General features: G+C 39.4%; 1 protein-coding gene across 1 annotated transcript in view; it reads right to left on the bottom strand.

Annotated features, from left to right (window-relative positions):
* LOC139938617 (uncharacterized) overlaps window positions 1-14,221 on the bottom strand; it is an 89,510-nt gene that overhangs the window by 7,098 nt on the left and 68,191 nt on the right. The window contains exons 5-8 of the mRNA XM_071934211.1: window positions 11,669-11,782; window positions 10,713-10,943; window positions 4,577-4,679; window positions 1,450-2,955 (exon numbers count right to left, since the gene is read on the bottom strand). Coding sequence (XP_071790312.1) covers window positions 1,450-2,955; window positions 4,577-4,679; window positions 10,713-10,943; window positions 11,669-11,782 — 1,954 coding nt within the window. The remainder of the gene's footprint in view (window positions 1-1,449; window positions 2,956-4,576; window positions 4,680-10,712; window positions 10,944-11,668; window positions 11,783-14,221) is intronic.

Here is a 14,221-nt window from a genome sequence, read left to right as displayed (position 1 = left end):
AAGTACATTCATAAGTAAGTGTGAAAAAAAATTCAATTAAAGACTCTGGGGTGGATTTCACAAAGGTAGTCCTAACTTAGGACTAGTCCTAAGCAATGCTAAGAGATAGGACTGGTCCTAAGTTAGGACCAGTAACTCATCCTAACTTAGGACTGGTCCTATCTCTTAGCATTGCCTAGGACTAGTCCTAAGTTAGGACTACCTTTGTGAAATCCACCCCTAGACACTATTGGTAATTGTCAAAGACCAGTCTTCTCACTTGGTGTATCTCAACATATATGCATAAAATAACAAACCTGTGAAAATTTGAACTGAATTGGTCATCGAAGTTGCGAGATAATATTGAAAGAAAAAACACCCTTGTCACATGAAGTTGCGTGCGTTCAGATGCTTGATTTCGAGACCTCAAATTCTAAATCTGAGGTCTCGAAATCAAATTCGTGTAAAATTACTTCTTTCTCGAAAACTACTCCACTTCAGAGGGAGCTGTTTCTCACAATGTTTTATACTATCAACCTCTCCCCATTACTCGTTACCAAATAAGGTTTTATGCTAATAAATATTTTGAGTAATTACCAATAGTGTCCACTGCCTTGTATTGTATACATGTACGTTTGGTAATTGGAACCCTCTCGTTTCAATCCTACATACTTACAATAAAACTAAGTGGTTGCATGTTTGAGGTTTTGCCAAAAAATCTGGTTATATTCATGTGGGAAGAATAATCTGCACAGGAAAACACAATCTGAGAAGCATTACTGTCAGTAATGCTTCTCAAATGTGGAAGTGTCGTGGCCGAGTGGTTAAGAGCACCGAATTCAAACTCTGGTGTTTCTGATCAGCAGAGTGTGGGTTCGAATCCCCGGCCTTGACACTTGTGTCCTTAAGCAAGACACCTAACCTTTGCTTCATCCTTCGGATGGGACGTAAAGCCGTTGGTCCCATGTGTTGTGTAATGCATGTAAAAGAACCCAGTGCATTTGTTGAAAAGAGAAGGGGTTCGTCCCGGTGTTCCTGGCTGTGGCTGCTGTATGCACCGTAGCACCTTGTAAACACTTAGAAGGTGCTAAATAATTGGGTCTTAGAATTCATCACTGCAATAACATAACTTTCTGAAAGTTTGTATATACTCAGCGCCTTGAGTACCTTGTTTGGTAGATACGTGCGCTATATAAGACTTTGATATTATTATTAAATTCAAATTTCTTGGGATGTAGGCCGTATAGTGGTTTGATTAATGAATACCACATGACCTGAAACCCTCCAATAGAACTACAAGGATCTACTTGGGTGTTACATATTTAGATTTTGTATACAATTTGTTTAAGATGGATCAACAGCGGATACTTCATTTTATTTATTTTTTAAAAACCCTGCTTGCAGATCAGAAAGAACAGTTTGAAGGGCTGGGTATGTGTTTTTACAATTATACCGAGTCACATAACGTACCTTGTCCATTCTTGAGCGCTGCAAGTGATTGAAGTGGTAACCTTAAATGACCTCGGTACATCTCTCGTAATGACCCTCGACCCTGTTTCCTACTGTGTCTTGACCCCCTCTCTGGTGACCATGACCTTTCTGGTGATCTTGACCTCTCCGGTGACCTTGATGACCTTTCTGATTTCTTCTGATGGTTTTCTGGGACACAACTCTCCCATACGATTTTCCCTGAGCAACATGGACATGGTGATTTCTGTTTAGCGGGCTGTGAAGTCGGCCATATTGGCTTGGTCTTGGTGGCAATAGCTTTCTTGGATTCTTTAGTTCTATTTGGTTGGTGCACCTTTTGATTGGGATGTGGATGCGAACATTTGGCAGTGTTGGAAGTTCTATTTGAAGACTTTGAATGCTGGCGAGTACTTGATTGTCTGGTTGCACTAGTATTTGGAGGTAAAGTAGATTTCTGGCTGACGTTAACCTGCATAGAGAAGTTACTTGCTGTGCTGGTGGTGGTGTCACTGCTGTTTTTTGCCTCGTCATTGTCCGACGTGCTCACAGGCCCGATTTCTTGTTTCATACGGTGGACACAGGTCGGCGTGAGCTGGGTTGCTTCTGGCAAATCAAAACACTGCTCAACGTGGCCGGGTTTTGCATAAGCGCTCGGGTCAGATGTGCTTGGGTCGCTGCGGAAAGTAGAGGAACTACCGTAGACACTCTGATTGCTGTCAAAGTTACCATGGCTGCTCACCGTGCTGTCGCTGCATTCACAGTCAGCGTGGAAAGCAGAAAGGCTCAAACTGCTCCCCGATGAATTCTCCCTGAGTTCTTTTGAATTGCAAGTCGGTGATGAAAGTGGCGGCAAATTCTCTACATGCACGCGGACAGGCACGATCTGGCCACAGTAATGTCTTGGGTCATGTGCGAGTATTTTCCCTGGGTATCTCATGTTGCAGAGGTCATGATAGTTCCCAGCCTCCCTGCTTTGGACTGGTGATAAGTTCACAATATAATGATTCTCAAAGGACGTCAGACCTAGGTGCCTGCTTTCTTCCCTCCGGCTACGTGACCGAGATGTATTCCCAGTCATCTGTCGCTGACAGTGCGAACAAATATTCCTACATTTTTCACATCCTTGCTGAATCATAATAACACTATGTCCACTGGCTTCTTTTCTTGAGTTACAAGCCGCATGTCTCGTCTCTCGTGGCTCCGGACATTCTAGATGTAAAGTACCAACCCGAGGATGGTCCACCGAGTTTCGATGATAATGATTTGAATGTCGTTTACAGTGGTTCCCCCTTCGGCAGCCTTGTATTCCAAAAGAATGCGTTCTCATCCCCGTGTAGGGAATACTGTAAGTTGTTGGCGGGAACGACCAACTTTCTGGGAGGAATTCCGGCGATGCGGGTGACCCTGGAAGGCTGACTCTTAATGGCTGGGCTGGGGGACTAGTTGGGGGCACTGTTAAGGATGGCCGAGGCTGAGATGGGCGTGGTGTAGGTTCAGGTCCGATACCTAAGGGAGGTAACATTCCATATTTGGTTTTAAGCAATTCAATATCATTCTCATATTAAAGGAACATGTTACCTTGGATCGGACGAGTTGGTCTTTGAAAAGCGTTTGAAACCGTTTGTTATGAAATGCATCATTAAAAGCAGAATATAAGTAGAATATAATGATCCACACAAGTATCACTCAAAATTGCACAGTTTTCTTTTTACGTCATGCACTAACACGGTCAGCCATTTTAAGAAGTCAAAATTTTGACTCCATAACACGGCCGACCGTGTTTCTTCGGTCTAACCATATCCATTTTATAACAAACGGTTTCAAACGCTTTTCAAAGACCAACTCGAACGTTCCAAGGCAACATGTTCATTTAACGTTATACAAAATCCAATTCCTATTCTTTTGTTCTAGAAGAATCATCAATAGATTTTTGCATCAGAGTTGAAGAATACAATTTGGTTTTTACCCCTACACTGATGTGTATTAAGCACTGTATACTCAGTACTTTCCAGACTTCTGTGAAAAAAATCCACAGGCAAAAGGCCACCCGAGTGATTTGCCTGTGGAGTTTTTTCAGAGAACTCAGTAAAGTACATGTATACAGTACCTAAAATAGACATCGGTACACATCGGTGTTTGGGGGAAAAAACAAATTATAAGAATCACTAATACAGTTACATTTTGGTACTCGCTTATGAAACATTTTTGAGCACGAAAGTGGATAATTCCCATTAACTTGTACTAAAAATTTGCTTAAAGGAACACGTTGTCTTGGATCGGACGAGTTGGTCTATAAAAAGCGTTTGTAACCGTTTTTTATAAAATGCATATGGTTGGAAAGATGTTTTAAAAGTAGGATACAATGATCCACACAAATCTGCCTCGAAATTGCGTGGTTTTCCTTTTACTGTGCGAACTAACACGGTCGGCCATTTATGGGTGTCAAAAATTTGCCTCCAATAAATGGCCGACTAGTTAGTCGACGAGGTAAAATGAAAACCGTGCAATTTAGAGGCATGATTGTGTGGATCATTGTATTCTACTTTTACAACATCTTTCTACCCATATGCATTTTATAACAAACGATTACAAACACTTTTCAAAGACCAACTCGACCGATCCAAAGCAACGTGTTCCTTTAATTCACTTTCGATAAGCCTAAATCTAAAAAGAGTCTCCGCCTAAAAGGGACACAGATATCTTAATGCACATTGACCACAATCACCAAAGTTTAAAGGCACTGTGCACATTTGGTAGTTACTCAAAATATATATTAGCATAAAACCTTACTTAGCAACGAGCAACGGAGAGCTGTTGATAGTATAAAACATTGTGAGAAACGACTCCCTCTGAAGTAACGTAGTTTTTGAGAAAGAGGTAATTTCTCACTAAAATAATAAAAGACTTCTGGCCAGAAGCCTTTTATTCCTATCTGAAAGCACACTACCTGTATTTTGTACAACAAGTGTAATTTTTCTTTCATAATTTTCTTGCAACTTCAATGACCAATTGAGTCCAAATTTTCACAGGCTTGTTATTTTATGCATATGTTGGGATACACCAAGTGAGAAGACTGGTCTTTGACAATTACCAAACATGTACAGAACCTTTTTAATAGGGTACTTACCAATAATATTATACATGCACAACGGGCAGGTTCTATTAGACAGGAGCCATGGGTCCACACAATGGCGATGGAACTCATGTGAACAGGGTACCACTCTCACTTCCTGAAAATATAAAACATTTGAAACAACTTGAAAGGAATGCAGGATCCTAGTTCATCATGGCAATTTTTGTTGCCTTTTTCATGGCTTTAAAGCCATTGGACCCTTTGGGTAAACAGTATTGTCCAAGGCCCACACTTCGTGTATCACAACTTCTATATAAAATAACAAACCTGTGGAAATTTAGGTTCAATCGGTCATCGGAGTCAGGAGGAAAAAAAACGGGAAAACCCACCCTTGTATCCGCACGTTTTGCCGTGTCATGGCATGTGTTTAAAATAAATCTGTAATTCTCGATATCGAGAATGATATTGTTTTACTGTTTTCTCAAAAAGTAAAGCATTTCATGGAATAATATTTCAAGAGAAGTCTTTCACCACTACCTTCTGTAAACCCTGCAAGTAATTTGTAAATCTGTGAACTTTTTTTTTTTTTTTTTTTTTTTTTTTTCTGTACCGAAAGGGTCCAACATGTCCAATGGCTTTAAAAAGAAGATACATCATACATGTTTGGTAATAAACTCCTAAAGTTAATGGCAACAACAAATTTGGTTGAAAGTACAGTATCTTTCGATAGCATAAAGCATTTTGAGAAGTAATTAATGTGGTTATAGAAAAGGATATCAGCTTTTATCCCTAAATTTGCATTTGAGCAAACTTTCTGTCAGAATCCTTTCTCAGACTGTGTATTCCAACTTCATATAATTTTTCTGCTCCAGGTTTTCGGCGATCTCTCAAAAAGGCAACAAGCTTATGAGTGGAAATTTTCATGAGCATGATGAGTTAGTTTTAAAGTATATATCCATATTTATATAGGATTAAAACAATCAAACGGTTTAAAAAACCAAAGGCATACTTTACTTTTAAGTATAACTTACATGCACAACATTATAGCAGAGAGTTTTGCTTTACAGGCTTAAACTTTACACTGGATCGCAGGCCGAAGGCCGGTGTTTCCCCCCCCCCCCCCCCCAAATTTAAGGCCTGGTGCATTGCAAGTACTTCAGGTAACACTGGATCTGTCTCTCAAGTATGTTCAGTAACTAACTCATCATTTCAGGCTAAAACCCAAGGTCTCGGAACTTTACTTCATTTTTTAGTTACAGGGCAAAGTAGTTTTACTTCAGGTAACACTGGATCTGTCTCTCAAGTATGTTCAGTAACTAACTCATCATTTCAGGCTAAAACCCAAGGTCTCGGAACTTTACTTCATTTTTTAGTTATAGGGCAAAGTAGTTTTACTTCAGGTAACACTGGATCTGTCTCTCAAGTATGTTCAGTAACTAACTCATCATTTCAGGCTAAAACCCAAGGTCTCGGAACTTTACTTCATTTTTTAGTTATAGGGCAAAGTAGTTTTACTTCAGGTAACACTGGATCTGTCTCTCAAGTATACAGTAACTAACTCATCATTTCAGGCTAAAACCCAAGGTCTCGGAACTGTACTTCGTTTTTTAGTTATAGGGCAAAGTAGTTTTACCTTGTTTAAGGGCATGTCTGAGTGGAAAATTCCTAGGGGTTACCAATACAAGGACCATGCTAGGAGGAAATCTCCATGTGAAGTAAAAGGCCTGTGTACCCGTTCAAATAAAGGAATGGTTAGATGTAAAATCCATAAACAAATGCCTTGATCTGAGCATACTGATTAGTAAACATTCATAAATACCTCAGACATTTTCGCTATTCCTATTGGTGGGGAGCGCGTCATGTGGGTGTGTATAAACCTTTGTTTATGACCGGTAAAAAGTGTTAATTCATGGGCGTGACACGCGACCTTGCACCTGTTCTTATAAGACAGTTTCTTCATTCCTATTGGTCGAGAGCAAATGGCAGAAACAGTTGTGCCACATTACGCGATACGCGCGATGCGCACAGCATTCCCTTATAAGGAGTTGTTTACCCGAGGGCGGCGGAGGGCTTTACCATTTCATAGCTGGAGGGGTGTTGTGTTGAAAGAAATTATTTAATAATTATAATTTTTGCATTTATTTTACCTTTTGACCAAAAAGTGATGATGTTTTTGACCGAAAAGGTATTTATGAATGGGAATCAAAGTGTGTTGAATCAGTTTTCAACTAGTGGTTTAAACCCGCCGAGGCCTGGTTCTTTATAATTACCTCGACTTCGTCTCGCGTACCAGTGCTCTACCAACTGAGCTATCCAGCCTAGCTACATGTACGTTACCAAGTCAGTTTCCCTTGTGGTTCATTACTTGATATTTTTTACTTAAAAAAAAAACTTTGCAAAATTATGCCTGATGCCCTGTGGTAAAAAAATACGAATGGACAGCGGTTCACCGGTGAAAGATATGAGGCCGCGAGGCATCCAAACCAAATTATGGTCTTGTCCCCTGAAACAGATAAGGCTGTCCGCACTGCTGATCATAGCTACTGGCCATTGGTCAGCATATGCCACTATCTCACTTAACCATCTCTGTCTCATACAACCCCAGGAAAGAAAGAAGCAAAACAAGAAGCAAAAAAATCACACAGATAAAAATCAACTAAGGAATACAAATCCTTATTTTGTAGACGAAAGATGATTTTGGGGGAAAATTATGATTATATTTCATGATGATTTTATATTTCATGTTGAACCAAACTTCAGCCGTCCGGACTCAAACTAAACATAGCTTGGGGCAACTCTTTCGCTATTAGATAAATTGGCTACCAAGGCTGACCTGTGCAATGAACATAAGTCTGCTCAACAATATGCACAGAAATCTGAGAAAACCATTAAAAAAAAATGACCAATACTGTCAAGTCTTTTCTTTCTGAACATATTTTTTTTAGACAAGTACATGTATTTTACGTTTTATTTATCTGAAAACAGAACGATATTTTGTTGCTACTCGGGGCAATTTCGGATTTTCTTTAATGTTTGGTTTGACATTGAAATGACAAAATTCATCATAGGAAGAAGCCATACGCATGTTGTGTGTGGGAGATTTACGACTGGTCTAAATCAATCTGGACTCCTTACACAATCCCCTTTCTTTGGCTTCATACACCTACGCACACAAAACTCTCATGAATTCTACTTCTTAGAGTTATAAGGTCAAACACAGGTAATGACTCTGAAAATATCAGGGCCAATTTCATAGAGCTGCTAAGCACAAAAATTTGCTTGGCATGAAATTTCTTCCTTGATGAAAACAGGATTACCAACCGAATTTCCATTTGTTGTATATTGCTTGTTTATACTGGTATTCAGCTGTTCTTTGCTTATATCCTGGAAATCAAGTGGTTGGTAATCCTGTTTTTATCAATCAAGAAATTTCATGCTAAGCAAATGTTTGTGCCTAGCAGCTCTATGAAACTGGACCACGGGCCCGAGGGCCAGTAGCATTAGTGTCAGGCCAGTAAACTCATGACTGGACAAGTCCGGAGGTCTTGCATTTTTCAATTGAATAATAAATCCTCACTGTGTGTAATATTATCTTGAGAAAAAAACAAATTATGTTGAAATGTTGACTTCAAGTTGGGTAAAATATTGTTCATTCATTTGTATTGCGTAGGCATACCGAAGTGTAATAGTGTTTACCCAAAAACAAATGAAAAATAAAATTCAAGTAGATTTTTTCTTGTTCTGATTCTGGTCTTTTTTGCCAATGTAGCAATTCTGAGATCGAACATTACAAAATTCATAGCATAGAGACTCGTTCGGTTGGAAGTATAACAATAATAATGAAAAATAAACTAAAAATCTGGACGAAAACAAAGGCCGAAACCCCTAATAAATAAATAAATAAATAATTTGAAAGTACAATCACAGGCCTGGAATTCCATCTTTTAGAGGGCAAGGCCATTTTCATTTTGCGAAGGGCACTTCCATTGGAAAATCTTATAGGGACACGTTGCCTCGGATCGGGAGAGTTGGTCTAGTAAAATTGCTTGTAACTGTTTGTTATAAAATGCATATGGTTAGAAATATGTTAGTAGAATATAATGATCCACACAAATATGTCTCAAAATTGTACGGTTTTCCTTTTACGTCATGAACTTATCACTGCACGCCATTTTTTGTGGAGTCACATTTTTGACTCCACAAAATGGCCGACCATGTGAGTTCGCACAGGAACATCTTTCTAACCATGCATTTTATACACAACGGTTACCAGTACAAACGCTTTACGTAGACCAACTCGCCCGATCCAAGGCAACGTGTCCCTTTTAAGGTCTATGAGAAACTTTTGAAGGGGCACCAAGGCCAAGACCAGGGCAACAGAGGCAAAGACCTTCGTGGCGTCCATTTAATTCCAGGCTTACAATAAATTCTGGATTAAAACAGGGGCAGTATATCTTTAATGACTGCATAATGATACTTTGGACTCTATCAACATATATCACAATGAGACACTGAAATCATCTGCTTTTCCCATCAGTGGAAAGAGGTGACTTGATGTCACCCTCAACTCTTACCCATTTTGAGGGCAATGAACCACAAAATGAAGAAATTCGATCAAACACAACTAGACTGTAAATTTGAACAGTGTTTTTGAAAAGTATATATAGGTTAGTGGCTGTTCGTACATCTGCTACTTTACTTGGCAACAAATCATTTTTTCTTTAAAGGCAAAGTTGATTGTTTTAATCCTATAATGTGTACAATAAAACCAACATGTGCAAATTTCATGGCTGCATTTTTAATAATAAAAATAATATACCATTCTTATAAAGCGCGTTACACACGGAGTCCCAATGCGCTGTACAACAGTCAACAGAGAAAAAAGAAAGAAAAAATAGAGAGAGAAAAAAAAAGAGAGGAAAAAAAGTAGAGATATTGCCAAAAAACTGTAGCAGACCCCTTGCAGGAAGAATAATCCGTGACTGAAAAACACAATCGGAGACAGTAACGCTTTTCAGATTTATATTTTAGGCCATAAAAACTTTTATAAACATAACCACATTAATTTGAAGTGAAATGATTCTTAAAATAAGGGAATCAATGTGTGGTGAGGAGGTTTTCAACTAGTGGTTTAATCCCAACGAGGCCTGGTTCTTGATAATTTTACCGAGACGAAGTCGAGGTAAATTATCAAGAAATTGGCCGCAGCGGGTTTAAACCACCAGTTGAAAATCGATTCAACAGACTTTGATTCCCATTCATAAATACCTTTTTCGGTCAAAAACATTCCAACACTTTTTGGTCAAAAAGTAAAATAAAAGCAAAAATTGTAATTGTTCAATGATTTCTTTCAACACACAACACACCTCCAGCTATGAAATGGTAAAGCCCTCCGCCGCCCTTGGGCAACAAACTCCTTTAAGGGAATGCTGTGGGCGTCGCGCGTATCGCGTGATGTGGCACAACTGTTTCAGCCGTTGCTCTCGACCAATAGGAATGAAGAAACTGTCTAATAAGAACAGGGGCAAGGTCGCGTGTCACGCCCATGAATTAACACTTTTTACCGGTAATAAACAAAGGTTTATACACACCCACGCGACGCGCTCTCCACCAATAGGAATAGCGAAACTGTCTGAGGTATTTACAAACGAATGAAAAAAATTGGGAACTACATTTGTGGCATGAAGGTTTGAACTTAAAGGAACATATTGCCTTGGATCAGTCGAGTTGGTCTTTTAAAAGCATTTGAGGCCGTTTGTTATGAAATGCAAATGGTTATAGATAGATAATTTAAAAGTAGAATATAATGATCCACACAAACATGCCTCGAAATTGCACGGTTTTTATTTTACGGCTCGAAGAAACACGGTCTGCCATTTTGAGGAGTCAAAATTTTGACCCCATAAAATGGGCGACCGTGTTAGTTTGCGACGTAAATAAAACTGTGCAATTTGGAATGATACTTGTTTATCCTTATCAAAAAATCTTTCTAATCATATGCATTTCATAACAAACGGTTTCAAATGCTTTTCAAAGATCAACTTGACTGATCCAAGGCAATGTGTTCCTTTAACAGGTTTGGGTAAATTTACTTTGGATTACCTTGCTCTCTACTCACTGCGACACCATAGATGCTAGCAATTACAGAAAGTGGGGTCTATTTCCAGCGTAAAAATAACAAACAACTTACATCTCCTTCTCTGAATTCTTCCAGACAGATTGCACAGATAATTCCCTCAGATGCTATGCTTAGCGTCGTGGCCCACCGATCATCCTGAGAGGATTTACGCAGCTGGTGGTGGCTGTCTGCGAAACGCTCATCATGGGACGACTTACGCAGCTGGTGATGCTCGGAGAAACGCTTGTACTTGCGGACTTCCATCTTAGACAGGGCGTCCATTGCCATGCGGACCTGTGATGTCTGGAGCCATAAAGTTTATTTAAGTACCACTGAAATACATTAATATGTTACAAAGATCAAGTGATTCCGGAAACAGATGTTTCTCAAGTGGTTATCTCTCAAAACACATTTGATCACATCTGTACTTAAATTTCAACAAGAATATTAAAGTAACAGTGAGATGGCACCGTTTTCATCAATTGTACATCGAAAAAGTGGACTTTAGGGTGAAACAAGCCGAGGGCCAAATTCCAAAGAGCTTCATACATGTACATGTTAGTACTATCTAAAAACATGCAATGCTAGACAGTTTTGCTTAGCAGAAAAAGATTACCAGCCAAAAGGCTGGTAACTGAGTACCCACTTTTGTTGGTTCCAATGCCAACATGTTGAAAAGACCCAGTCCAAACACATAGTACTAAGCTTGGGCTGTTCCTTTGATAACCGGCTGTCGATTTCACCAAACTTTTAGGACTTAAGACGAGCTCAGTTCCGTATCCGAAGACGTTAGGACGCATTGAACCCGTCCTAAGTTAGGTCAGGTTACTCATCCTAACTCGAGATAGGATTAATCGTTTTTTCGAGTGTTTCGTGAAATCGGCTGCTCGTTCTTACCCAGTTCCAAGTTGAGAACCGAACCCAGAGGTCCACTCTTCTGTGGAACCAAGTCTCGCTTCTGTCAGTTCTGAAGACTCAGTCTAAACACAAACATGAACACTGTACATGAACAGCTTTTTTGCTCTTACCTGTTTCCTTTTTTGTCTCCATCTGAGTTTGAGTAGAAGGAGGAGACAGATGATGGCAATGAGAACAAAGAATGCAACGAAGATACCCATGTCAAAGAACTCATTGGATGTCTTCTGCAAAGAAACAACAACAAACAGGCATTTAATAGGCCTATATGTTAAATTTGCATGGGGATAAAGAATATTATTTAGTTACCCTCAAACTGATGTACTATGTAAGCACTGTATACGCAGTACCTTCCCAAGTTCTGTGAAAAAAAAATCACAGGCGTATTACTTGCATGGGATTCGAACCAATGAACTTTGCCATTCTAAATTTTGAGCCTAAATTTTCACAGGTTTGTTATTTTATATATATAAGTTGTGGTACACGAAGTGTGAGCCTTGGACAATATTGTTTACCGATGTGTATTGTGTCCAATGGCTTTAAGAGAATATTCATTTTGGTTTTACCACATAACATAATGAACCAGACTAGTTTAGCACATATTACCATGAGGTCCCTATGTGCTGTCACTATTTTCCTACAAGGTATATGTGTTGAAGTATGAGACATACTCCTACATAGCAACATGTGTTTACAAGGTGCTGTGGCGCAATATGCAGCCAATCTCAAACTAGGAACACCAGCCCGTACTTTTTCCTGATAAGTACACTTGGTTCTTTTACGTTCATTTACAACACATGGGACCAACAGCTTTACATCTCATCAACAGGACGAAGCAATAATGGTTTTGCTTTTAATAATAGTAATAATAATAATAATAATAACCGTATTTATAACGCGTCTTTTGCCAAAGGATACAAAGCGCCAGGTATTATTACTGCAAGGAGTGGGGCGAAATTTGAGATACAAGACCTAATCCTTAAGCACCATGTAAAGGTTTACAAGGTGCTGTGGCGCAATATGCTGCCAATCCAGCCAGGAACACTGTGGCAAACACCTTCTCTTTTCGATAAGAGCACTAGGTTCTTTTACATGCGTTTACACAACACATGGGACCAACGGCTTTACGTCCCATCCGAAGGACGAAGCAATGGTTATGTGTCTTGCTTAAGGACACAAGTGTCATGATCAGGACTCGAACCCACACTCTGCTGATCAGAAACAACAGAGCTTGAGTTCGGTGCTCTTATCCGCTCGACCACAACACACCACATACATGTATATTCCGAGTTCTCTTATACAGATAAATACATGTATAATGCAAATGTCAACTTGGTTAACCGATGATCATTCAAACTATCCTGTTCTTGAGTAGTGTAATGGGGGTGGTGTGGCCGTCTGGACTCAACAAACGTGTGCATGGCAGAAGGGTTGTATGACTCTGAGCCCAGCAGAAGTACACAATGAACGTGTGTCTGGCAGAACTACGCAATGAACATGTGTCTGGCAAAGAAATTGACAAACGTGTGCTCAGCAAAATATAACAAGCAATTAATGCATACAATTGTGTTTCAAGAAACTGAGTTTGAAAGTTCGATTTTTGTTTTCCTGTTATTTTTTTAAATCATTGCAGGAAATTTATATATGTTCAGTTGAGGGATCATGGGCGAATAAGAACAGTAGCCATTTAGTTGCTTGAAGACACTGGACACTATTGGTAATCGTCAGAGACTAGTCTTCTCACTTGTGTATCTCAACATATGCATAAAATAACAAACCTGTGAAAATTTGAGCTCAATCGGTCGTCGAAGTTGCGAGATAATAATCAAAGAAAAAACACCCTTGTCACACGAAGTTGTGTGCTTTCAGATGCTTGATTTCGAGACCTCAAATTCTAAATCTGAGGTCTTGAAATCAAATTCGTGGAAAATTACTTCTTTCTCGAAAACTACGCACTTCAGAGGGAGTTGTTTCTCACAATGTTTTATACTACGAACCTCTCGCCATTACTCATAATCAAGAAAGGTTTTATGCCAATAACTATTTTGAGTAATTACCAATAGTGTCCACTGCCTTTAAAACCTTCTGCTCGGAAAAATATTGTACTGTCCTGTACAATGTGCAAGCCTTGAACTTTGCTCTTGAAGGGGAATGGCAATTTTCCTCTGGTAATGGACACTTTTATGAGGAAAATGGTTCAATTTGTATTGGAACACAGCAATTGATGTGGGTGCCGTGCGTAATTTCGAGGCTGGCATGCTGGCAGCAGGACCGGGCAGAAGGTCGCATAGTCTTACATTATCCTGTAATACCACTATAAGCCACGCTGACTTCTCATAAACTAGCTTCAAAGGTTGCCGAAGCCTAAAGGAAACCCATTGAGCTAGTTTGTCTTTAAGGATTACCGTGTTAAACAAAACTGTTTTTGGACTTGCCTTTAACAACATGTTTTGCAAAGTCTCAAGGTTCTTTACGAATACAGTTTCTGTCACATGCCTTTAATCAACAAAATTAGCTTCGGAGCCAAAGATATCCAAGACCTTGCTCATGTATGTACAGCAGATGTATATGCATTTGACAGAGTAGAATGCCTAGGATTTGAAACTTTGCATGGTGGGAGTACAATCAGGTTTGTTGCAGCACCATGTGTAAATCTCTTTTTGAGT

Source organism: Asterias amurensis, chromosome 6 (assembly GCF_032118995.1).
Source record: "Asterias amurensis chromosome 6, ASM3211899v1".
NCBI classification, from domain to species: domain Eukaryota; kingdom Metazoa; phylum Echinodermata; class Asteroidea; order Forcipulatida; family Asteriidae; genus Asterias; species Asterias amurensis.
The sequence above is the reverse complement of the archived record's forward strand: the minus strand, read 5'-3'. Positions and strand labels throughout refer to the sequence as shown.